This window comes from Pogoniulus pusillus, chromosome 41 (assembly GCF_015220805.1).
Source record: "Pogoniulus pusillus isolate bPogPus1 chromosome 41, bPogPus1.pri, whole genome shotgun sequence".
NCBI classification, from domain to species: domain Eukaryota; kingdom Metazoa; phylum Chordata; class Aves; order Piciformes; family Lybiidae; genus Pogoniulus; species Pogoniulus pusillus.
In genome coordinates, this window is record NC_087304.1 from 1,424,697 (window position 1) to 1,450,201 (window position 25,505).

Genomic DNA, 25,505 nt, shown 5'->3' on the forward strand with positions numbered 1-25,505 from the left:
GAGCTTACTGCTAGGTCGGGGGGCATGGAAGGGGCTGGGAATGGCAGGACAGCAAGAACGGAAGATAATGGAAGCTGATGGACTAAATCCCTCCCTGAAATGCTTATACACCAATGCACAGAGCATGGGGAATAAGCAGGAGGAGCTGGAGATCTCTGCTAGGCTGAATGACTATGATATAATTGCCATTCCTGAGACATGGTGGGACAGCTCCCATGACTGGAATGTTGCCATGGATTGCTCTGGACTGCTCAGGAAGGACAGACCAGCAAGACAAGGTGGTGCAGGCCAAAAAGAATGGCCACAAAAATGGGATGTGTTTAAACACTCTGTATTCATCAGACAATTTTCTCTCAAGGAATGAAATGGATAGATGCAGACAGTAAAGTAAACAGGTTTTGGTTTTAACATGGCTTTTAAAGCAAGATAGTGAGGCCTTAATTTTCATCTAATGGAGCTACTGAAGGCACAGCATAGGGAAGCAAACCCTACTAAAAACCATGTGCACGTCCCCATCCCTGGAGGTGTTTGAAAGCCTCAGAGATGTGATGCTGAGGGACATGGTTTAGCACCCGACTTAGAATGGTTGTGCTCAATGATCTGAACAGCCTTTTCCAGCCAAAATGTTTCTGTGATTCCATGACTCACTAATATACAATAAATATAAACTGTAATATTTACACAGATAAAAAAAAGGAGGTGTGGTAAAAAGAATGGATCTGATTAAATAATCACAGCAAGAAGCAAGCACACCGAAATTGGAAAATACATTTTCTTGCTGTTCTTTTTAGGACTTTTATATTCTTTCAAGGTTAGAAAGGTCAAAACCACTATAAGCAAGCAATAAAAATTTAGAAGAGGTTGAAGGTTACACACTGGTTAGTGGTGAAGGTTCTCCCACTAATATCACTGGTTAACAGCACTGTTATAACCGCAATGTGGAATGCATGGTGCTGCATGGAAAGGAAGTGGTAAGGGTGGGGCAAAAGCAGTAGGTCTCACGATCAAAGCACTAGAGCACTGAATTTTACTTATAACCCAATCACTGACACCCACACAGCAACTTCCTGTACTTTAAAAAAAAAAAGATAGAAGAAAAAAAAAATCTGTTTCTCTCTTTTTGTAATCAACAACTTTTACCTAGAAACTACTTAGCGGTGAGCTCTGACTGATTTCAATCTGCAGCTCAGGGCAGAAAACAGAATTGTTCATCTGTGAGAACGTACAAGAAGCATTTTAACTGACAGGTTCCCATCTATCAGCTCTTTCAGGTAGTTTTAATTACACAAAAGTCCTACCAAGGGCCAACAACCAGTGTAAGAAATGTTAAAACCTGAGTGGTGTTGAACGCTACAGTGAATCCCCTGCGACAGAAAATAGGCACTTGGTAATCTCCAGAACTCACCTGCCAGGAAGTAATTTGCACTGGAATTTAGATCCTTGGCACAGGGCACCTTTGCTAAAGCAGATCAATATATACTAGTCTTATTTTTGCTAGTATAAGCAATTAATGTAGGACAAGGAGCAATGGATATAAGCTGCAGCACAGGAGGTTCCACCTCAACACAAAGGGGAACTTCTTGACTGGAAGGGTCCCAGAGCACTGGAACAGGCTCCCCGGAGAGGTTGTGCAGTCTCCTCTGGAGACTTTCAAGGCCTGTCTGGATGCATTCCTCTGTGACCTGAACTATGGTCCTGCTAAGGCAGGGGAGTTGGACTTGATGAGCTCTTTGGGTCCCTTCCAACCCCTGACATTCTGTGATCCTGCAATCAGCCCCCAAACACAAAGTACATGTCTGGTTATTATTTGGATAATGTTTTGGTGCTTTCTGAGCATTATTAACGATGCTGCATCAATAAATACAGAAAACCTTTCACCTCTCTCCCTAGAAACTTTCCAATTCTTCATTACCACCTGGTGGACATCAAATAACTTCAGCCAGGTCCCCGGGGAGCTGTATGAAACCTAATGTCCACTAGGAACTGCACAGAGAGCAAACACATTCCTGAAGAGAAAGAAGATGCACAGACTGCCTCAAGGATTTTATTAGAAGAGTCTAGTAAGAGGAACTGCAGCTCTTGCTTAGCTGCTCACCCTCAAACCTCAAAGGAGAGTCTTAAAGCAGGTAAGGGACAGAGATGCTGAATTTTCACATCTTTGCATATAACATATGTTGGAGCTTCGATGTACACTGTTATGATGTTGGAGTCTGCCTCTCCAGAGCCACTCAAAACCTGCCTGGATGTGTTCCTGTATGATCTGCTGATCCTGCTGTGGCAGGGGGGTTGGACTGGATGAGCTTCCTAAAGTCCCTTCCAACCCCTAAGGTTCTGTGATTTTGTGATATCAGCTTCTGAAGCACCTTCTCCTTGCCTTTCTCTGCTTTTGCTCATTGATTTTTAGCCTTCCTTCAATTCTCTTTAGAGATTCTGCACTTTACATTTAGTTGTACAAAAAAACCACAATAGAGCATTTCATCACATTTCTCTTGGACCAAGCAAGGATCAGTTTAAGGCTCTGTAACATCTAAAAGTCATGAAAGACTTCAGTTCAAAAAAGAGTGAGAAAGAAGTTAAATGATTTGTGAAGAACAGAGATTCAGCCCAAGATACAGCTTTAAAGAGATCATCTCACGATTATCATCTTCTCTCTTAACATTAGTTTTTGAGAAGGGAAAGATACAGATCTCAAGGGTGTCTAATCCATGTCACCAGCAAGTGTTTGCCTACCCCAGACAGCAACGACCACAGACAGCTGTGAGGCAGCCAGATGAAAGCTGCTTCTCAATGTCCAAGCTTTGAAAAAAAACTAAACCACCAACTCTGAATCAAACCAAGACAATCAACTGCTCTTCACTTGCCAAGCAGCCAGCAAACAGGTCAAGGTTTACAAAGCTAAGTAAGGACTACCCACTGCAATCCTGCTATGACAAAACTGGTAGCAGCAGGGCAGTTCCCTTAAGTATCCAAAGCCTTTCTGTGAGAGCAGCAAATCTGAACTATGTAACCCTTTGACAGGTTCTTCCAGGTACATCTGAAGGCCTTTTGATCAGACCTTCACTAAGGGTAAACAGAGGCTCTGTCTGAAGTTTCCCTGGCCCCACATTCAGTTCCAAAGTTGGCTCTGCCTTTGTGAAGAAACAAGACCTGACACAGCTCCTCAGGCACGTGGGCCAGGTGGGAACTGTGGCACACTTTGGCCTCAGCCCAGCCCAGGACACCCTGCAATACCTGGATGGACGGATCTGGGGGCTTGTGACATGCAAACATCTGGAAAACTGCAGGTAGAAAAGCAATGAAGTAAGGTCTGGTGGATTTTGTCAGTCTTCCCTGTCAAAAGAAACTCAGACTCGCAGCGTGGTGGAGGTCAGAAGGGCCATCTGGAGATCACTGAGTCCAACCCCTGCTAAAGTGGGGTCACCTAAAGCAGGCTGCCCACGTTCAAGTCAGTTTGGGATCTCTCTGTAGAAGAAGACTCCACAACCCCTCTGGGCAGCACATCTCCTCCCTAGGAAATCAGCCATCTTTCAATGCTCACCAAAAACACTTGTTAGGAGTTTCTACTTGACAGCAGAACACTGAGGACAAGTAAAGCTTTACAGCAGATCCTCCTTGGACCTGCCTAACGAAATGCAGCAAGCAAGACAGGCAAGTGCTTTTGGGTACCCAAAATCCCCCTTTGAACAGAGAGAAGAGTTTTACTGGGAACAGAACAGCAAACTACAGATTTGCCTGGTAATAACTTACATCTATCCATCCTGCAGCAAGATCTTTATCACCCACTTGTTTTTTTAATTAAGCAGACCAACGAGAAAGGTAAGAAGCAACGGAAGTTTCTTGTCTGCTGTTTGTTCTCTGAGCAGCGTTCCCATTTCTAACAGCCACTCGCAGGCCTCTATCTCTTGCTAGAATCACACTTTATTACTATATAATTTCTCATGCTTGAAGTAACCACTGAAGATTGCCTTAGTTGTGGAAGGAAGGGAGGAGTGTAACTGCATAAGCACGAGGCCCATTTGCTTTAAAAAAAACAACCCAGCACCCCTCCTTTGTTTCCTCCTCAGTCTATTTTCTCATAACAACATTTGCTTTTGGTGTCTCCCAAGCAGAGGGGAGGGAACATGCTTAAAATGCTTTTTTACAAAGCAGTCTGAAGGCTGAGTGCATAAATCTAAATGCAAAACAAAGCATTAAAGCTAAATGGTCTCCAAAATCCCTCCACGTGTACAAAAGGAGAGGCTGAGGGAGCTGGGATTGGTTAGCCTGGAGAAGAGGAGGCTCAGGGGAGACCTTATTGCTGTCTACAACTACCTGTGGGGAGGTTGTAGCCAGGAGGAGGTTGCTCTCTTCTCTCAGGTGGCCAGCACCAGAACAAGGACACAGCCTCAGGCTGTGCCAGAGGAGATTTAGGCTGGAGGTGAGGAGAAAGTTCTTCCCTGAGAGAGTCATTGGACACTGGAATGGGCTGCCCGGGGAGGTGGTGGAGTTGCTGTCCCTGGAGCTGTTCAAGGCAGGGCTGGACGTGGCACTCGGTGCCATGGTCTAGCCTTGAGCTCTGTGGTAAAGGGTTGGACTTGATGATCTATAAAGTCTCTTCCAACCTTGGTGATATTGTGAAAAGAGGGAATGAAGAGATGTAAACCCCCAAAACTGAGGTATGGGAGTCAACTCTATGGCAGGTATTGCTCATCTCTGCTGCTACCATGATGTCTTTGCTAGAAATAATCACATTCTGAACAAGCAATAGAACGTGACCACATGAAAGAGGTAGTAGAGGTATATTCAGTACTTGTTTGACTCTTTCAACTTTACATAAGCCCTTTAAACAATAAATTCTATGCAGGTATCTTTTAATAAGATGGCCACTTACATACTCTCCTTGAAAACCAAACAGAGAAAGAAGAAGAACATTGTTCACAATGGCAATAAGATCAGCTTCAGCTTTTACATTGCTGCTCTTAGTTATTTGTGTCCTGTTAGTTGATATTTGTCAATATTAGATATATTTTTTTTCAATTACTTAAGGCTCTCTAAGACTGGAAAATATTTACCTGAAGCAAGAATGGACCAGAGCACTTCAAGGAGTTCTCCACAGTTCCAGAGTGCTCCCTGACAAACCTTCACCAATACCCCATCATCTGATTTCAGGGTTGCAGTGTGCATTCCCATCTCTTCAGCAGTGAAATCACAGTAACAGGAGCAAACTAATGCCTGCCTCCAAGTCTGCTGTAGCAAATACTATTTTCCAATCTGTGGGTTAGTTAATGACATTGTCAGGATACCCCAGGAATAGAAAGCACTTTTCACAGTGTCCAAGGGGCTAGTCCTAGCATAACTGGTTTGCAAAACCATCCACATTAACAATACCTATTATAAAGAGGATGGGTGCAGGGTGCCTGATTTGCTCCAAAATGCAACAGCAGAAAGGCAGACAATCCATGTACTTAGACAGGGAGTCACTAATAATGGATCTCTTTCCTCCTATTACGCTTCCTAACACTGTCAGTGGATATACAAGAAATGAGATGTTGACTCATGTAGGACACAAAATTAAGTGTCTATTCATAAGCAGATTCAAGCTTTTGATCCAGCTGAACACTTACTGCTAGCATTAAGTGAATCATACCACTGTTATTCTTAAAATGAGACTAGAAACTAACAGCTCAAAGTGCCTTAAGTTCTTAAAACAGTTTCATTGATATCTCAGTGTTTTGAAAATCAAGTCTAGGTAGGGTAACAAGTAGAAGCTGGATCTCTCCTAGAAGGGGAATTGTCATTCATCTATTAAATCTCCCCAACAGAGGAGATTCCTACATCTCTTAAGAATCTCCAGGCATCATGGGCTTGAAGCAGGAACAAGCCATGGATTCAGAAAGTGGTTCTGTCTCATGAGCACAGCAATATGTGAATGCAAGACCAATCAGGAAAGGTCTATCTAGCCCTGCTCTGATTAGTGTCTAGAGGCAGATGCCTCAGGAAGAACATCAGCACAAGATAAAGATACAAAGATACAGCCAGACACCTTGCAGCCATCCAGCAACACAGGAGCCAGAAAGACTACTTTGGCTTTTGGCAGACCCCATTGCCCCTGCTGGACTTTTCTTCTATAAATTAACCAGTTCTTTTTAAATACTTTTGCATTCATCATACTCTCTGGTTCCAAACTCCTAAATCTGGAGTAACTGTCTAAAACCAAACATCTTTGCCTTTTTTGAAGGTGCCATGGTGCCATTTACTAATTCCATTTGTTGCCTCCTTGGAAAAGAGAGCATTCCCCATCCCCATTTTCCCCTGTCACAGGTGATTTTACAGATGTCAGATCACTTCCTAATCATCTGTTTGCCAGTCTGCTTTATTGACAATTTGTGCTAATTAACTGATTGCCTCCTGTATTTCAACCACGCAGGAAGGTAAGATAAGGAGACAGAAGGCTGTCAACTCGTCTGTATGTCCCCAGTAATGGAGGGAACTGGCTATTAAAAGAAGTAAACCTCCTTACCACTGGGTGGCTTGGGTCGTGGAGGGACGTTTTTCTTCGGTGGCAACGCTGGCATGTCTGATTTGCTTTTGAAAGGGTCATCTGAGAATCCCATCCCTCCAAATGAGGAGGCAAAGGGGTCTGAAGCTACTGACTACGTGAGAAAAAGAGACAAAAATGGTAAGCACAGGGCAGAATAGCTGTTGCTGCATGAAAGCTACAAGTGAACTTGCATAAAAACATTTGCTTTAAAGAAATGTGTCAGTGGTGTGAGAGGCTGACACCCACTGACAGAGGTGCAGGGATTCCACTAGCACTCAGAGCTCCTTATGCTCTTCATCACTAAAATGCTTCTTGGACTTTTAGTCCTAGCAAAAAGCTGATGAGAAAAATAAAAGGAAGTAAAAGTCACTTTTTTGCTATTTGGCAATGAACATTCATAGTACAGCTCAGCCTGCACTCTGATAAACAGAACCACAACAGAAACTGCAAAACTGTGGAGGGTTGCAGACTGGAGAGCTTCTCTCCAAGTTTTCCTTAAGTTACACATAGTTATTTGTCTTCTTTGTAACAGCTCAGGGGAAATGTACTGCGTACAGCTCTGGAGCCCCCAACACAAGAAGGATATGGAACTGTTGGAGCCAGTCCAGAGGAGGCCACCAAGATGCTCAGAGGGCTGCAGCAGCAATGCTCTGAGGACAGGCTGAAAGAGTTTGGGCTGTGCAGCCTGGAGTAGAGAAGGCTTTGAGGATATCTTGGAGCAGCCTCCCAGTATCTGAAGGGGGCCTACAGGAGGGGTGGGGAGGGACTACTGAGAAGGTCTTGTAATGACAGGAGGAAGAGGAATGGGTTTGAAGTGGTAGAGGGGAGATAGAAAGAAGTTGTTTGCAGTGAGGGTGGTGAGAGACTGGCACAAGTTGGGGGTGGTGAGACACTGGCACAGGTTTCCCAGGGAGATTGTGGAGCACAGAAGCACCCAATGTGATCTTTGATCTTTGATCACATTGGGTGCTTCTGTGCTCCACAACCTCCCTGGAGCTTTTCAGCACCAGGCTGGATAAGGCCTTGAGTGACCTGTTCTATTGGGAGGTGTCCCTGCCTATGGCAAGGGGGTTGGAACTGGCTGAGCTTTGAGGTGACTTCCAACCTAAACCATTCTATCAATTCCAAAACCATGTCTTTAATCTTCCTTGTATTCAATTGGTTCATGTGAAGGACTCTTCTATGGATTACATAAAAGGCACAAAACATGATGCCATGCAGGGAAATGTATTATTTGGAAAGAAGAGGAATTCTGCGGGCAAAGCAAAAACTCGTAGTTGCAGCTTCACTAAAACATCCGACTCAAGGCAAACACATCAGTAATTGTGAAGGTTGTTGCCACCTAGTGGAGAGCAAAACCCCTATCAAAACCAAGAAGAAAAGGTAAAAAAACAAAAAGAAGTAATCAAAGTAATCAATCGATTTCTAGTTAACATTTACTCTACAGTGTTCACGAGTTATTGTGGAACTAAGTGTAAAAAATTGGCAACTCGATGTCAAAGAGAAATTCCAAACTGAGAAAGCAGAGCTGTGACTGCTCCAGATGAAAACGTGAGGACCCATCTCTATCTGAAAGGCTCCACACATTCACTTCATACCAAGAGCCAAGGAAACAGCAGTTCTGTGAAGAGCTATGAAACGTTAGCACAACTGGTTTCCCACTTTCCTCTCTGTGTGCACATGGAGCCAGAAGTTTAAGAACAAGCCAGGACACTCTGAGAGATGAAGCACCTAAGAAGCAGACTTCAGCACTTAGGAGAAGGTCAGACCTTGAAATAAGTTAATATCTGCAACAAAAACCTTTTCTTACAAGTGGAAACTAAAATTTACTTCTTTGGCTTCTCTGGTATTTGAAAACGTTTATGAAAAGATGATTTATTGCCATAGAAGCTACCAGCCTTGGTAAGGCTTTGCCACATCTGAGATGGGTGGAAAACATTTTGCTAAGTAACTGTTCCAGTTGATTAGAAAATAATAACCCAAGTGAATGGACAGCTTAAAAGCCACAATTATGTCACAGCTTTTAGAACAGAGTATCTGTACACCCCTTTTGAAAAGCAGAGTTGCTTCCCTTACCTTTGACATCTGACTGAAGTCTGCAAATCCCTCACCACTACTGAAAGCACCACTCCCAAAGGGATCCAGTGTTCCAAATGGATCTGAAACAGACACAGAAAACCCCCACAAAGTTATTTAAAATCATATTTAACAACTGCAAAGAATGACTGGTGCCAGTGAAGTACAAAACTAGGCAGGTGATTAAAAAGCAGAGAATTCCATCAAACAATAGGTTTTCTACCAGGAGGAAGAAAGGAGAGAGGAGTATAGTGCATGTGGAGACTTTATCTTCATCATCTCTAATAGGACCACAAAGATTTTTGCCAAAAGTTCACAGGCTCACAGGATGTCAGGGGTCAGAAGGGATCCAAAGAGATCATTGAATCCAACCCCCCTGCCAGAGCAGGACCATCCAATCTAGCTCAGGGCACACAGGAACACACCCAGACAGGCCTGGAAAGGCTCCAGAGAAGGAGACTCCACAACCTCTCTGGGGAGCCTGTTCCAGTGCTCTGGGACCCTTACAGTCAAGAAGTTCCCCCTTGTGTTGGGGTAGAACCTCCTGTGGTGCAGCTTATATCCATTGCTCCTTGTCTTATTACAAGACACTTTCCTCACTCTCAACTTTGACATTTGATTCTTCTTTCATAAAGAGATACCTCCTGTGATGGTTTGGGTGTCACCTGCCCCCCACTCCAAACTTGTAAAAATCACCCAGACTAGACTCAGTAGCTGGAAAGTGAAGCTTTGTATTTACAGCTTAGCACAATATAGAAGCAGATATCTACAACACATTCAGCTATATACAGAAATATACAAGTTGAAAAGGTAATACAGAAACACAACAGCCTTCCCAGACACCAGAGTCCCCAGGAGGGGCTCTCACCCACTCTTCCACCTCCTTTCCACCCCTCTACCTTATCCCAGACTTTGCCTTATGCTCAAGGTGAGTTTGGAGAATTGGCCAGGGGGATTAGGAAGCAGAGGGATTAGCAGGTTAGAGAGAGAAGGGAGGCAGCCAAAGCCAGAGAGCAACTGTGATATCTATATTAATGTTCTTGTTTTTATACACCTCAGCAAGCCTATGAGTGCAGTAGCTATCACCATTGTTTCCTTTTCACAGCCTATAATCTAATTCTTCTCACCAAAATATCCCAGCTAGCTTCAAACTAGCTCACCTCCTTGGCCACCTTCAGGAACAAGTTATTTTCTTCTTACCTGGACCTTTTGAAGAGACACTGGAAGACGTAAAAGGATCACTGCTTTCAAAAGGGTCAGGCTAAATAAGAACAGAGACACATAATGAGTGTTCTGCTTTACTGTGCATTTGTCTTTTTATGCACATCAAAATCTCTTGCTTTAAGACAAATGATTTCCAATTTCAGACCAATCTGTTCAGTGGCCACATAGAAGGATAAAACTGACTCATGAAGTCTGCATGATTAGTGTGTTTGGTTACTGACAGCCTTGAGCAGAACACCAAGCTCCTACAAGTGCAACACACTTCAAATAAAGCATATCACACTGAAATACAAGCAGTATTAATCACCAGGGCAAAATAAGACATGTGTCCAGGCTCTAAAACAACAGGGCCTGAATATTCATAGCATCAGAGCCATTTTGGTTGGAAAAGACCTTTAAGATCATCAAATCTGCCAAGGCTGGTGTTAAACTATGCTCCTTGACACCACATCTCTGTGGCTTTTAAACACCTCCTGGGATGGGGATTCAGCTACCTCCCTGAGGAGCTTGGTCCAGTGTTTGAGAACTCTTTTAGAGTTCCTTCTAAAATCCAATCTAAACCTTCCCTGATGCAACTTTAAGGCCACTTCAACTTGTCTTAAAGGTCAGGCATTTACATTACTTCAGAGAGTGTCTACATCACTTTTTAAATAGACAGTGTTCATAGCTGCTCTTCACCTTCAGAAGTCTACTATCAGCTGAGTACAAGACTCCATCCAACTCACTATGCACAAATAAAAACACTGATGATATGGAGGCAGTGGTGTGAATACTCACTCATGATGCTGCCTGCTTGAAATTCCCAACAGAGGGAAAAAGCCCCCAAATACCTAACTGCATCTTCATGGTGAATACACACCACTACGATGGAGACGGAGAGAACAAACTGCTGGTTACCTTAACAATCCATGCTTCAGTGTTAAAGAGCAAAACTAATGATATTTCATCATCTATGAGAAAAGTATTTAGTCACATTTCAATCATTTTGGCTTTCAGACAAGTAAAGAAATCTATTATGAGTAGATTCAAAAATCACTGACCTTGGAGGGTAAGGCAGGGGGTTTTGTGAATGGATCTGAGGTGAAGGGGTCACTCTTCCCTGGTTTCTTGAAGAAATCCTCAGGGGCAGAAGTATGAAATGGGTCACTTTCCTTAAATGGATCACCTCCAAATGGGTCTAGAAGGAGAAGTAAAAGGTAAGTAGAAAGTAGCATCTTGTGTGTCCATCATGAATCATTCTGCCATGGACCTGTAATTTTTCTTATCAAACCATGGAACAACTTGGTAAAACAAATAAACTTTTAGGTATCTATTTCCACAGGGTACTTACTAAGGTTGAGCAGGTACATGGTTATGTTAGGGCTACAGACTTATTAGAGTTACATGCATGATATTAACACTGATCCTGAACACATACTCTGTCAGGTTCCTCCATGCCCACATGCAAACCAAAAATCTGAAGCCAGGGAAACTCTGGAAACATTTTGTGTTTTGCTAGAACTTGTTTAGATCACACCTGTCCTGTCATCAAAAGGGCTTTTACCTGCTGGAGCAGGTGGTTGTTCTGCAAAAGGATCATGCTGGAATGGATCACCTATGCAGAATAGAAAAATCATTTGTTGTATCCACTATTTAGGAATGTGATTAAAATCTGTGAAAACATAATTTACTCAACAATTGATCTTGAAGGTCTCAGGTAAGCCATGGGACACTTACTGCCTTTGAAAGGGTCTGCTCCCTTAAACGGGTCAGATTTGAAAGGATCTTCTGACTGGAATGGGTCTGTGTGCAATTCTTGTGTATTATTGGTAAACATCAAGGTTTTATTCTTAAAAGGATCATCCTAAAAATGAAGAGGAGAAACATTACAGCAGCTCACCATGATTAAAGCCCTCAGTTATTCATTCAGCAGAAAATCTGTGGCATTTTGATTCCTGTTTAATGATCTTTAAAAAAAATCTCTTCCTAAAGAACTTTCCAAGTGGCTTCTAAGCAAAAGTAATTACACATTAGAAAGAAATATGCAGCCTGAGGCTACACAGAACATGAAAAGACACAATACATAAACCAAGAACAAGTTAATCTACTGAAGAAGTCTTAATTAAAACTTCCCAAAACAGCAGGGAGGGAGGGAAAGAGGAAGAGGGAAGAATAAAGGAACAGGAAAAGGACAAAATGGTCAGAAAAATAACTATTTACTGTGAACATGTACTGGAGTTTTTGCCCAGTAAGGGATTCTCAGGTTCTGCAATAAGAGAAAGATCTGGAAGTGGCCAATGGAAAATAACTATCATGCTTAGGCCAGCCATGCAAGCACAGAAATGAAGCACTCAATCATGTCTCAATATCTTGTTGGTTTTAATCCACACTTCTCTTCTTCTGGACACTTCAGCTTTATAGAGAAAGTGTAATGCAGCACACAAAGGTAGCAGGCCTGAGGAACATTTCTGAATACACCACACATTACACACATTTAACTTCATACTGAACTCATGGTAAGCCCAGAGCCTGGGCTGCATCAAGAGAAGTGTGGGCAGGAGGGTGAGGGAAGTGCTGCCCCCCTCTACTCTGCCCCGGTGAGACTGCCCCTGGAGTACTACATCCAGTTCTGGAGCCCCTGGGACAAGAGGGATATGGAGGTACTGGAGGGTGTCCAGAGAAGGGCCACAAGGATGAGAGGAGGGCTGGAGCTGCTCTGCTGTGAGGAGAGACTGAGAGTTGGGGTGTTCAGTCTGGAGAGGAGAAGGCTCCAATGTGATCTTATTGTGGCCTTCCAGGATCTGAAGGGGGCTACAAGAAAGTTGGGGAGGGACTTTTTAGGCTCTCAGGGAGTGACAGGACTGGGGGGAATGGAACAGAGCTGGAAATGGGGAGATTCAAACTGGATGTTAGGAAGAAGTTCTTCACCATAAGGGTGATGAGAGCCTGGAACTTGCTGCCCAGGGAGCTGGTGGAAGTCTTACCACTGGAGGTGTTTAAGACCAGGCTGGATGAGGCTCTGGGCAGCCTGATCTAGTGTGAGGTGTCCCTGCCCACAGCAGGGGGGTTGGAACTGGATGATCCTTGTAGTGCCTTCCAATCCTGACTGATTCTACAATTCTACTGTGCTTAAAAGGATTTCCTAACGCAGAAGCACCAAGCAGATGTGCAAATATAATCAAGCAAGTACACAACATTTGTATTTAAAGCACAGAAATAGGCTTAAGAATTGAAAAACTTTGTACTTTAGGCTATTAATAAACATCCAAATAAAAAACAGATAAAAGAAATTGACTGAAAAAATCTGAAGGATCTTATGAATTGGGAAAAATAGAGATTAAAAGAGAAGAAGGGAGAAAAATGATGTTGGAATTGTTTAAGCTGAACAGAAGTACCTATTGTATTTTGGGAAGGGAATTTTGTTTGTCTGAAACATGTAATAAAAAAGAGCTCACTGAAAAGGAGAAATTTGTAGAGCTTGTTTTGGAAATAAGAAATACATAACTAAAGGGAAGTTTACAGCAGGAGAAAGTGTCACCTTGGTAAACTGGAGAGTTTAGAAGAAAACCACCCAACATCTGAATTGGAAAGATAGTCCTAGCTACTTCCTGAAACTAAAGGTATGACAGGTTATGAAGGAAGGTTTAGCACAACCTTTTCTCTTGGTTTCCAAAATGGCAGTTTGCTTGCATATCTCTGCTGTTACAGTTTCACAGGCACAGAAATCCAAGCAAAAGATCTAAGCAAAGCTTAAAAATCAGGTTTGCCACCAGCATTAAAACCTTTGCCCTGCAGGGCTCATGGTATCGAGCAACACAACAAAAGCCAACTAAAAAAACATCTTAACTAGTTCAGAATAAGAACAACTCACAAACCTAATTACTGTAAAATACACTAAAAAACAGGGGGTTTACCATGGTTCCATAATTGCTTCTTTCTGTCTGCCCAAGGCCTTCACTTATGTCTGCTAAGTTTGTCAGACTACCACCATGAATCCCATTGAGAGCTTCATTATATTCTTCTATACTCTTATTGACTTCTTGATGACTCTCTTGAAGCTGAGAAAGTTTACTTCTTGCCTACATAGTGAGAAATGCTTTAGTCACTTACACATTCAAATCATGGTTGCCAGACAGCTGCAATTTCCCCCCTCCCCAAACTCTAAGTCTGACTCAAACTGGGAATTAACCTACTAAGCACCAGTCAAAAAAGGCTTTTTTCCCCCATGAACCACAGTTGGTTTATTTTTCTCTTCTGAAAAATAATCTTTCTAGGTGATGTCCAACTCTTAGCCATGCAAGAAGCAAGAAAGAAACCATACAAACTGCAGTGGATACCTGATTTATTTCTTCCTGTGTTGACTTTAAAGATTTGATTATTGTTTCAAGCTGCACTTTTCCAGCCTGGATACTCTGCTCTAGCTGAGTCTCTTCTTGCTGGAGGCGATTCAGCTCTGCTTTTGCTCTGTTAAGGTCATCTTCCTGTAATTTTAAATCGGATTCCTGAGATTGAATCTGCATTTTTAGTGATGAAATCTGAAACAAAGTGTTAAAATAATCAGAGTGAAATCTGAAATAAACTTAATAAATGATAAGACCATATGGCAAGATGTAAAGCAGCTTATCAGCTGCTAAGGGAGGTAACAAGAACTTAATGTCACTGCAAGCTGCCTATTATGTTACCCAAAACTTGTAACTTATGTTACCTTGAAAAAACTACACAGGACACTCAATAAAATCAGTATTAAATGAAAGAAATACCACACTAATTATAAAGAGAATTAAAAGGCTTCTCTTAGATGGCTACCTTGTAGTTTTCAGAACTTGCCTTGTGTTCCATCCAAGCATTTCTTAACTATTAGGTTTTCAACACTGCTAAGAGTCAAACTACATAAGCCTCACTTTATACACTTTCTTCCATGACCTTACAGATTTATTTTCTACACTGAGCTAAGCTATCAGCTACTTTAGCAATCCTATCCCCTGAAACTCACTTTTAACTCACAATTAGATAAGGCTCAGTGATCAAATATGCACTATTGCCCAGGGAATCTCCTCCTCAGTCAGGAATGCAGCATTAGGTAGCAAAAATGTTTCACATGTTCAAAGAACAGTAACACCTCTGGAGATCACCTGATTCAACTCCTCTTCTATGACTACTATGAAAGGAGCACCTCTGCTATGAAGACAGGCTGAGAGAGTTGGGACTTTGCAGCCGGGAGAAGAGAAGGTTTAGAGGAGATCTTGGAGTGGCCTTCAAGTATCTGAAAGGGGTCTACAGGAGGGCTGGGGAGGGACTACTGAGAAGGTCTGGTAATGACAGGATGAGGAAGAATGGGTTTGAATTGGCAGAGGGGAGATTTAAACTGGATGTTAGGAAGAAGTTGTTTGCAGTGAGGGTGGTGAGACACTGGCACAGGTTTCCCAGGGAGGTTGTGGAGCACAGAAGCACCCAATGTGATCTTTGATCACATTGGGTGCTTCTGTGCTCCACAACCTCCCTGGAGCTCTTCAGCACCAGGCTGGATGAGGCCTTGAGCAACCCATTCGACTGGGAGGTGTCCCTGCCTATGGTGGAGGGTTGGAACTGGCTGAGCTTTGAGGTCCCTTCCAACCTAAACCATTCTATGGTTCTATTTAGATTAGCAAAATCCATTCTTGGACCTCTATATTTGTGTAGAAATGGCTATTTATGGTAAAAATGAACAAAGCAAACAAGCTTACTCATGAAACAAACAGAATTTCCTTCAGCAAAAGACACAAGAGTCTGGAGCATGTCTGGAATTAACGTACACTCACCACCTGGGTTTCTTCCTGGCATTTCTGCCTCACATCATTCAGCATATCTTTCAGTTTGGCTTTCTGCTGGTCCATTTCATCCAAGCGGTCTTGGGCATCTTGTTTCTGAGCCTCTAGCTCTTGCAAGTTACTTGTCTCCCTATCTAAATCATTTTGCAGCTCCTGAGGAAAATTCCACAGTTTGTAACTTAGATTTAGCTGTTGTCTTAAAGGAATGATCAAGCACAGAGAAAAGAGCTAGCAAAATCCAGCAGATTTTCTATGTCATACAGGCCACTGCCTGCACATGCACTTGATGTTTCTGCAGCAACTTGTTTGAGACATCAGGAAACAAATCAGTGCCCACAACGTGGAAAGAGACAGTGACACAGCACATGTAACAGAGCCATCCTAATCATCAATGATCTCCTAAATGACAGTGTTAGCCAAACGCTACAGAAAAAGATATTTCAAACAGTTCATCTATCTTCTTCTGTTCACAGTAACCAGCATCAAAAGAAAACATTTGTGAGACAAAACAGGAAAATAAAGATCTTTAAGCTACAGGAAAATCCCATCAGAGGAAAGAATTTCCCAGCAGCAGTACAGAAGAAAGAATGCTTAATTAACTCAAGACCAAGTGCAAGGTCCTGCAGCTGGGTCAAGGCAATGCCAAGCACAAATCCAGACTGTGCAGTGCCAGGCTGGAGAGCAGCCCTGAGGAGAGGGACTTGGGGTGCTGGTGGACAAGAAGCTCAACTGGAGCCAGTAGGGTGCACCTGCAGCCCAGAAAGCCAAGCAGAGCCTGGGCTGCAGCAGAAGTGTGGCCAGCAGGTTGAAGGAGGTGATTCTCCCCCTCTGTTCCACTCTGGTGAGACCCCACATGGAGTACTGCATCCAGTTCTGGAGCCACTATGACAAGAGGGCTGTGGACAGGTTGGAGTGTGTCCAGAGCAGGGCCAGGAGGATGCTCAGAGGGCTGCAGCAGCTCTGCTGTGAGCACAGACTGAAAGAGTTGGGGCTGTGCAGGCTGGAGCAGAGAAGGCTCCCAGGTGACCCTCTTGTGGCCTTCCAGGATCTGAAGTGGGCTGCAAGAAAGCTGGGGAGGGACTTCTGAGGTTCTCAGGGAGTGACAGGACTGGAGGGAATGGAGCAAAGCTGGAGGTGGGGAGAGTCAGCCTGGAGGTGAGGAGGAAGTTGTTCAGCATGAGAGTGGTGAGAGCCTGGCAGGGGTTGCCCAGGGAGGTGGTTGAGGCCCCATGGCTGGAGGTGTTTGAGGCCAGGCTGGCTGAGGCTGTGGGCAGCCTGATTTAGGGTAGGGTGTCCCTGGCCATGGCAGGGGGGTTGGAACTGGCTGCTCCTTGTGCTCCCTTCCAACCCTGACTGATTCTATGATTCTAACCCTGTAGGTTATTTTAAATTACAATGAAATATAATAATTGTAAAGAGAGTTTTTACCTGAACTTCATTGGTTTTCTGCCTGATTGATTCTTCCTTTTCCCTGATGTCCTGCTCCAGTGAATATTTTTCCCTGTAAGATAGACAAGCACAAGATTAGTTCATGGGTTTCATGATTAAATAACACAACACACACATGCATGCACACAGAAATTCAATGTTATTCTGGAAACACCTGGCCAAAAATGCCAGGCCATAGCCTGACATATTCTTTACATCTATCTATCAATTATTCTTCATAAACCACTCTGTCCCATAGCCCACTGTGATGTTTTGGGTGCAAAAATATCCCAGCTAGGCTCAAGCTAGCACAGCCACCTTCTGAATTACCTGACAGAATCTAAGCTGGCTTTACACAATTAACTGTAGGTTATGAGTGGGAGATTACTCATCAGCTCCAGGGAAGCCTTAGAGCAGCCTTTCAGTATTTGAAGGGGGCTAGAGGGGAGCTGCAGAGGGACTCATTACACAGGCCTGGAGTGATAGGATGAGAGGTGATGCCTTCAAACTGGAAGAAGATGGATTTAGATGAGATGTTAGGAAGAAATTCTTCCCCATGAGGACAGTGAGGCACTGGAACAGTTTGCCAAGAAAAGCTGACGAGGCTGCAAGTGTGGAAGTATTCAAAGCCAGGTTGGATGAGGCCTTGAGCAAACTGGTCTAGGAGGAGGACATGTCCCTGCTTATAGCACTGGGGCTGGAACTAGGTGGTCTTTAGGTCCCTCCCATCCCAAACTGTTCTGTGAGTCTACAAACTTCAGTGACAAGCAACAATAAACTGGCTACAAGAAAAGAAAAGCAATGGACACGTCAGTACCTCTGCAGCTGTGCAATTTCTTGGCTAATGTCATCCAGTTCTTTCACCCCTGTAAACTCTCCTGATCCAACAGAACTTGAACTATCCTGTTAAGAATAAAACACTCTGTCAAAAGGCCAAGTTGTCAGAGGTCTTCCTTTGCCAAGGCTGAGGACAGAGGTGGAACACAATCCCCATTATGTGCATTGGGAAAATTCTCTGAGAGACATCAGGTTATGCAACAAGCACTGAGCATGCCACACAACTGTGCCTGTGAATCACAGGCCTTTTCTCTGTGCCCACAGAACAGATGGGATAGGAAATACACACCAGTAGAGAGACATGCACAACACTGACAGAATAACTGCAGGCAGTGGTAGAGTTAACATTCAGAACCTGAACCCACATCTCTGCTACAGACAACAGAGAAGCTTCCAGGGAACTTAAAGAAGTCAGATTGTAATTTCAGTTGCCTTCTGTTCATGCAAACATCTGCAATTATAACCACTTCCCAGCACATAATTTCTACTGCCACTCAGAGCCAGGAGGATGCAGAGAGTATCCCTTGCATTTCAGGCAAAAAAAGTATCACTAGAAGTGATTAAGAGAGGATCTCAGCACTTGGTAAAAAATTTGTCAGTGCTATAAAAAGTTCTTTGGAAAGAAACCATAATCATTGCAATTGAGCAAAAACTGCAAGAGTGAACTCACTGCTAGGACTAATCAGGAAACCTATCATCTTTAAATATCATTTTGAGCAGAAGAAACAGAGTTTGCTTGTTTGCTCACTTAGAGATTGCTGTGACAAACACAGAGAGTTTGGCTTTATTCAATAGAAACCCCCTCACAAGAACCCAACCAACAAACCACACACAAATAGCCCAGTGAAATGTGATTTTTTTGGATGCCACAATAGGTGAATCTGCAGTGTGAATGTGTTAAGTCCTCACTTTTGGGTGAGCACTTCTTTTGTTAATACCTCATTAAGTAACTACAAATGACAATGGTAATTCATACTAATTCTTCAAGCTAGCTAATCAAAAGCTTCTACTATCACTTCTTTCTTTGTAGTCTCAGCTTTGTTGAGGCCTGTACTGTAAAGCTGTACAGGACCACAGTAAGCTGTTACTCAATTTGATTATGAAATAAGTTAAACTGAGTGGCTGCACTGCTTGGGAAAGAACAGTCATTGCTCCACATGATCTGCAAAGTGAGGAGAAGCATACAGTTCCTTTCATGTGATATTCAGCTAAAACCAGAGCAGATGGGAAAAAAAAGGGATACAATGAATTTAAAATAATGGGAAGCTCAGAGCTCTTGCACCAAGGGGTATTTATGGCCAACAGCTCCACGAGAACTGGTCCATGAGAAACTTTAACATGCTGAGGCTCAGCTGCCTGTCAAAGAACTTCCTGCCAGAACAGCAGATCTCAAATTGTGGAAGGAAGCAGAATCATCAAGTCCACAGCCAGTCCTGATAGCTTCATGCTGCTGTGACATATCATCATGCCAAGAGCAAGTGCCAGGAACACAAGAGCAAAGAGGCAGCAGGTGAAGAAATAAAAGCCTTGGTGTTACAAGGAGCACACAGCAACAAAATTCTTCTCGACAGTAACGGTTACTCACACGACGCATTTCTGTTAGTGCTGAGATCTCACTTGCTACAGGGGTCAAGTAACCTGACAGAGTCTATAGGAAAAGGAGATAGGAAAAACCTTAAAGGGACCAGCAACAGCAACAGTTAAAGTATATGTAGAGGCTTTCTGGTTAGGCAAAGCCAGAAAAAGAAAAGAAAAAGACAATATCTTCTAGCTGATGGAAGAAATGAGACTGACACCAGAGGTATTTATGCATTTACATTCCAGACACACCAGCTATTGGGGACAGGAGCAAAGCAGGATTTGGTAAGAGATCAGATGCTTCAGTAAAATGGTACTAACAGTGACAGACACAGGACTGTGCAGTCACAGAATCACAGAATTCTTAGATTGGAAAAGACCTTTGAGATCCTCCAGTCCAATCATTAGTTTCACACTGACAAGTCCTTGACTAAACCAAATCCCTCAGCACATCTAATCACTGTGAATCACTATGGTTGGAAAGGACCACCAGGATCATCCAGTCCAACCTTCATCCCAGCAGCCTTCATCACCAGACCGTAGCCTCCAGTGCCACATCCTTTTTAAACACCTCCAGGGATGGCGACTCCACCACCTCCCTGGGCAGCCTGTTCCAGTGCCTGACCACCTGCTCAGTAAAGAGCTTCCTCCCAACATCCAACCTGAACCTCCCCTGATGCAACTTGAGGCCATTTCCTCTTGTCCTGTTGTTAGCAATTCGGGAGAAGACAGACGCCAGCTCCAGTCTCACTACAATCTCCTTTAAGGTAGTTGTAGAGGGCAGTAAGGTCCCCTCTCAGCCTCCTCTTCTCCAGACTAACCACCCCCAGCTCCCTCAGCTGCTCCACCTTGGTCATGTTTGCCAGACCTCTCCCCAGCCTCGTCACCCTTCTCTGCATCTGCTCCAGCACCTCAGTGTCCCTTCTATACTGTGGTGACCAAAACTGGACACCTGTCCACCACCATCACTACCTGTCATACTGCAAGGGGTGAATCAAGCACCAGTTCCCAGAATCCAGACACTCTCCACTTAGCCATTTAAGAATTCTGTTTTCATGGGAGGAATTCAGTTCTGACCACGGTCAGGGACAGGCTACTAAAGCAGCTTTTAACAGTCGCTTTTTCACTGTGAGGGTGTCTGAGCACTGGAGTAGACTGCTCAGAGAGGTGGTGGGATCTCCTTCTCCAGAGCCATTCAAAGCCTGCCTGGATGTGTGATCTGGTGTAGGTGATCCTGCTCTGGCATGGGGGTTGGATTGGATAATCTTTCGAGGTCCCTTCCAGCTCCTAACGTTCTGTGATCTGTGCTGTTGTGTGGTCCTGCTCTGGCAGGGGGGGTTGGACTCCATGATCTCCTTGGGTCCCTTCCAACCCTAATATCCTGTGAAAGTTAAAAACTCCCTAACAATTCTCTATGACAAAGGAGTCATGCTAGACTTTTCTCAGCATTATCTTTCCTTTACTTATGAAAGAGAGCCAATGGCATCCTGGCCTGCATCAGGAACAGTGTGGCCAGTAGGACAAGGGAGGTTATTCTTCCCCTGTACTTGGCACTGGTCAGGCCACACCTTGAGTGCTGTGTCCAGTTCTGGGCCTCTCAGCTCAAGAGAGATGTTGAGATGCTGGAACGTGTCCAGAGAAGGGCAACAAAGCTGGTGAGGGGCCTGGAACACAAACCCTATGAGGAGAGGCTGAGGGAGCTGGGGGTGTTTAGCTTGGAGAAGAGGAGGCTCAGGGATGACCTCATTGCTGTCTACAACTACCTGAAGGGACATTGTAGCCAGGTGGGGGGTGGCCTCTTCTCCCAGGCAACCAGCAATAGAACAAGGGGACACAGTCTCAAGTTGTGCCAGGGAAAGTCTAGGCTGGATGTTAGGAGGAAGTTCTTGACAGAGAGAGTGATTGGCATTGGAATGGGCTGCCCAGGGAGGTGGTGGAGTCACCGTCCCTGGAGGTCTTCAAGAGAAGACTGGCTGAGGCACTTAGTGCCATGGTCTGGTAGTCTGGTTGACTGGCTAGGGCTGAGGGATAGGTTGGACTGGATGATCTTGGAGGTCTCTTCCAACCTAGTTGATTCTATGAAATATTCTACTGCATTTCCCTTAACTGTCCTGCACTGTTAAAAACCTGTGTATAGTTTCAAACATTAAAGGATTTTGTAAGAGGAAATAAAAAGAGGCAATCTTTAACCAGAAAACTACCAAAAGATATTATTTACAACATTAACACTCAAAATTCATTACTTTCAAAGCACAGAAGCTCAGTATTGTCTACAAATAATCTAGGACTTACCTGTATTGGAGTGTTTCTCTCTGTAGGAGGGATCATGTCTGGAGACAACACTTGTGGAGGATCAATCCCTTTACTGACCTTCTGCTGAATGAGATACATTGCTAGTGCAAACTGATCTTTGCTCAGCTTTCCCATCTGTCTTGTGTCTGCCAAAGCCCTAGTGGAAAACAGATCACACTTACAAACAAGAAAAGCTCATTTCTTCTGTACCAACAAGCCTGAAATACAGATATTGATGTAATTTCCTTTTGATTCAGCCCTATCAGAGCTTGCTTATTCTAGTGAAAGAGTTCCATAAACAGAGCAGGATTTTATTAGACCTAAGTGAACAGAATAGCAGAACTCTGAGAAAATACTTAGAGCATCAGAACTCCAAAAAACCAATTCCAACTCCCAACCTGACCTATACTCCCACTCCAGAAAAGCCAAGTGCCCCTGTTCTTCCACAAAGTCTGCAGAGTTGTCCTGGAGTCCTGTATACCCCTAATTCCTCTCCCTCTGTGGAAGACCTGTTCCCCCCTGGCCCTGCAAGCGTGAAGGGGGTGAGCAAGGGACCCTTCCAGCACGAGGTGTGCCCGTGCAGTGCCCACGCTGGAATTGGGCTGGGATTGGCTGTGGTCTTCATGCCTAGGAGGTGGTAACTCTGCTCTTTGTCTAGGGAGGGTAGAAATATTGGGAGACTTCCTGGTCTTGGGGTTCCTGCCTTGGAGTTCGCTCCTGCCTGAGCGTTTGTGCCTGAGAGTTCTCCCCCCTGCCTGGATAGATTCTGCGGCAGGAGCCCCTGGCGCTCGGATCCGAAGGCAGCTTCCCACCATTAGCACCCTTTAAGCAGACTCAATAGGCCTTAACGACCCTCCGACTGCCTCAGAAAGAGAGCGAGAGGACAAGCAGGTGGACCACCCTTTTCCAGCCAGCCCGGCTGGGAGTTATTTTGGCTCAGCTTTATTATTAAGTGGGAAACGCTAATATTTAACAGCTCAACAAGCCTTTTCCAACTTCTGACTTCCAAAGTAGTCAAACTACTTATGGTATCCTTGCAGATTTTCTCAAACGAGCTGAATCTGATTAATTAAAACTCAATTCATTTCTGTATATAGTTCTGGGGGTGGGTTTTCAGGAAAATAAACCAACTCTATTTTTATATAAACTCCTGACTCGGTCACATTAATTCCCTGTCCCCACAACAGTAGTACAGCAGAGCAACAGAAGCAGAAGTTGGGCTCTGCTTTAGTTTGTGGGGGTTTTAATCAATTCTGCACGGATAGATCAGCACGTTACAAAATACAGCTGCCAGGAAATTCTTACCATATATGTGCCAGGAGATTCTGAGACAGACCTGAATGCATAAAAATGTCCTTCACTTCTTGGCCGCTCACAAACCCATCCATGTCTGTGTCTGTTTTCAGGAAAATCTCATCGTAGCGCACTTTCTCTGACACTGGGACCACCCAGGTCACAGAGGGCTGCAAGACAAAGGTGCACATTTCAAAAGACAGCAAAGTGTCCCTATCAACACAAAGAGTATGCACAACACCATTCACTGAACCACAGAAACATGCAGGTTGGCAAAGCCCCTCAGGATCACCAAGCCCAATCTAAAACTCTACTCTGCAAGATTCACCTTAAATCAGATCCCCAAGCATCACATCCAAAGAACTCTTAAACATATCCAGGATGGGTGACTCCACCATGGCCCTGGGCAGCTCACCCCAGTGCCTGACCACTCCTTCCTTGAAAAACTTTTCCCAATGTCCAGTCTAAATCTCCCCAGCCCCACATTGAGAATCACAGAATCACAGAATCAACCAGGTTGAAAGAGAGCTCCAAGCTCATCCAGTCCAACCTAGCACCCAGCCCTGGCCAATCAACCAGACCATGGCACTAAGTGCCCCAGCCAGGCTTGGCTTCAACACCTCCACGCACAGCAACTCCACCACCTCCCTGGGCAGCCCATTCCAATGCTCTCTCTGGCAACAACTTCCTCCTAATATCCAGCCTAGACCTGCCCTGGCACAGCTTGAGGCTGTGTCCCCTTGTTCTTTCCCTGGGTGCCTGGGAGAAGAGATTACAGCCTCCCTGCAGGCAGCTGCAGACAGCAGTGAGCTCTGCCCTGCATCTCCTCACATGCATGCTGCACACCCCCAGCTCCCTCAGCCTCTCCTCACAGGGCTGTGCTCCAGGCCCCTCCCCAGCCTTGCTGCCCTGCTCTGGGCACCTTCCAGCACCTCAACATCTCTCTGCAATGGAGGAGCCCAGAACTGGACACAGCACTCAAGTGGTTGCCTGAGCAGTGCTGAGCATAGGGGCAGAATAACCTCCCTTGTCCTGCTGGCCACACTGCTCCTGAGCCAGGCCAGGATGCCACTGGGTCTCCTGGCCACCTGGGCACTGCTGCCTCATGTTTAGGCCATTTCCCCTTGTTCTGTCTCCAACTACCTGTGAGAAGAGACCAGCAGCAGCCTCTCCAAAAGGTCCCTTCAGGTAGATGTAGACAGCAGTGAGTTCTCCCCTCAGCTGAACACCTTGCACAATCAAATCTGATTAGTAAACAGGTATTTCCCCTTTTCCCATTAATGTTTTAGCTTGATCCCTTCAATCTGAATTAGAAATGTTCATGAACAGCTATGGATCAGGTGAAAATTCTTCCCCATGTGGATGGTGAGGTACTAGAATAGGATGCAGAGCTGTGGATATAGGAGCTGTAAAAGGTAGATTAATGATTTATTTCCCATTGAAGCAGAGGAAGAAAACCTTTCCATGACTTCACTAGTGAATATTCCCATAAGATTTGCTACCTTTTGGTGATCCCTCCTCCTAAAATTCACCTTTCCTTCCTCTATTATTCCAAGCCTTACTGTTTTCATTTCATTTCCTCCACCCAAATCACCCAACAAACATATTCTCAGAAGAGCACTCACATGAGGCAGAACTAAAAAAAGAGTTATTCTTTTCCCTGCAGTTTGCTGATACACAAAAAAAGGAGGAATGAAAAGAAAAAAATAGCTACCTGTGCTTGCTTGATGCTGTGCTTGGGAGATAAACTCCCCGTGCTGTTCAGACTGTTGACACTACCATGAGATGGGGTAGAACGGAGGCTGTCTTTTGGTGGAGGACTTGCAGGGAGAACAGGAACTGCACCAGGAAAGACAGGCATCTTCTTTCTTTTAGAAGGTGGTATGAGAGAAGGGGGTAACAGTGAAGGAACTGGCTCTTTCTCAAGAGCTCTATATACCAAATGCATTGCCTGCAAAGGCAAAAAGGTCAGAAAATCGATTAACAATTAGGGAAAAAAGCAATCGAATTTTCAGTGTTTCATTCACATGTCAGTGAAACAAAGAGTGAGATCAGGGATTCAAAATCAGAGCAGACAACTGTGGATGTAATCTGTGTAAGTTTAATCTTGATGACACAGGGAAGAGTCAACAGATGGATCTGACAAAGGTCATTTAATAGCTTCACATGGACAACTTATGACAGTTGGCTGCAGCAGAGAAACAGAATCAGAATCACACAATCAACCAGGCTGGAAGAGACCTCTAAGATCATCCAGTCCAACCCATCCCCCAGCCCCATCCAATCAACTAGACCATGGCACCAAGTGCCTCATCCAGTCTTCTCTTGAAATGCTCTTGAGAAAAAAACGTGCCATTTGCTCTAGCAGAGACACTGTGAACTGAGAATGTAAAGCAACCTACCACAGCAAATTCATCCTTGTCCAAGTGACCATCTTTATCAATATCACTGAGATCCCAGACCTACAGCAG

General features: G+C 44.3%; 1 protein-coding gene across 9 annotated transcripts in view; it reads right to left on the reverse strand.

The window, feature by feature from the left end:
* The window catches only part of EPS15L1 (epidermal growth factor receptor pathway substrate 15 like 1), a 54,730-nt gene that overhangs the window by 16,538 nt on the left and 12,687 nt on the right, over positions 1 to 25,505 (reverse strand). For 3 of the 9 annotated variants that reach the window (XM_064174773.1, XM_064174781.1, XM_064174780.1), the window contains 16 exons: positions 25,437 to 25,496; positions 24,749 to 24,985; positions 23,047 to 23,204; positions 21,742 to 21,898; positions 19,457 to 19,519; positions 17,852 to 17,937; positions 17,035 to 17,107; positions 15,592 to 15,759; positions 14,137 to 14,334; positions 13,714 to 13,878; positions 11,537 to 11,663; positions 11,364 to 11,414; positions 10,861 to 10,997; positions 9,797 to 9,857; positions 8,597 to 8,679; positions 6,500 to 6,632 (listed from right to left, as the gene is read on the reverse strand). In XM_064174773.1, coding sequence (XP_064030843.1) covers positions 6,500 to 6,632; positions 8,597 to 8,679; positions 9,797 to 9,857; positions 10,861 to 10,997; positions 11,364 to 11,414; positions 11,537 to 11,663; positions 13,714 to 13,878; positions 14,137 to 14,334; positions 15,592 to 15,759; positions 17,035 to 17,107; positions 17,852 to 17,937; positions 19,457 to 19,519; positions 21,742 to 21,898; positions 23,047 to 23,204; positions 24,749 to 24,985; positions 25,437 to 25,496 — 1,957 coding nt within the window. The remainder of the gene's footprint in view (positions 1 to 6,499; positions 6,633 to 8,596; positions 8,680 to 9,796; positions 9,858 to 10,860; positions 10,998 to 11,363; positions 11,415 to 11,536; positions 11,664 to 13,713; positions 13,879 to 14,136; positions 14,335 to 15,591; positions 15,760 to 17,034; positions 17,108 to 17,851; positions 17,938 to 19,456; positions 19,520 to 21,741; positions 21,899 to 23,046; positions 23,205 to 24,748; positions 24,986 to 25,436; positions 25,497 to 25,505) is intronic. The other 6 variants (XM_064174776.1, XM_064174774.1, XM_064174778.1 and 3 more) reach the window with 6 other exon arrangements.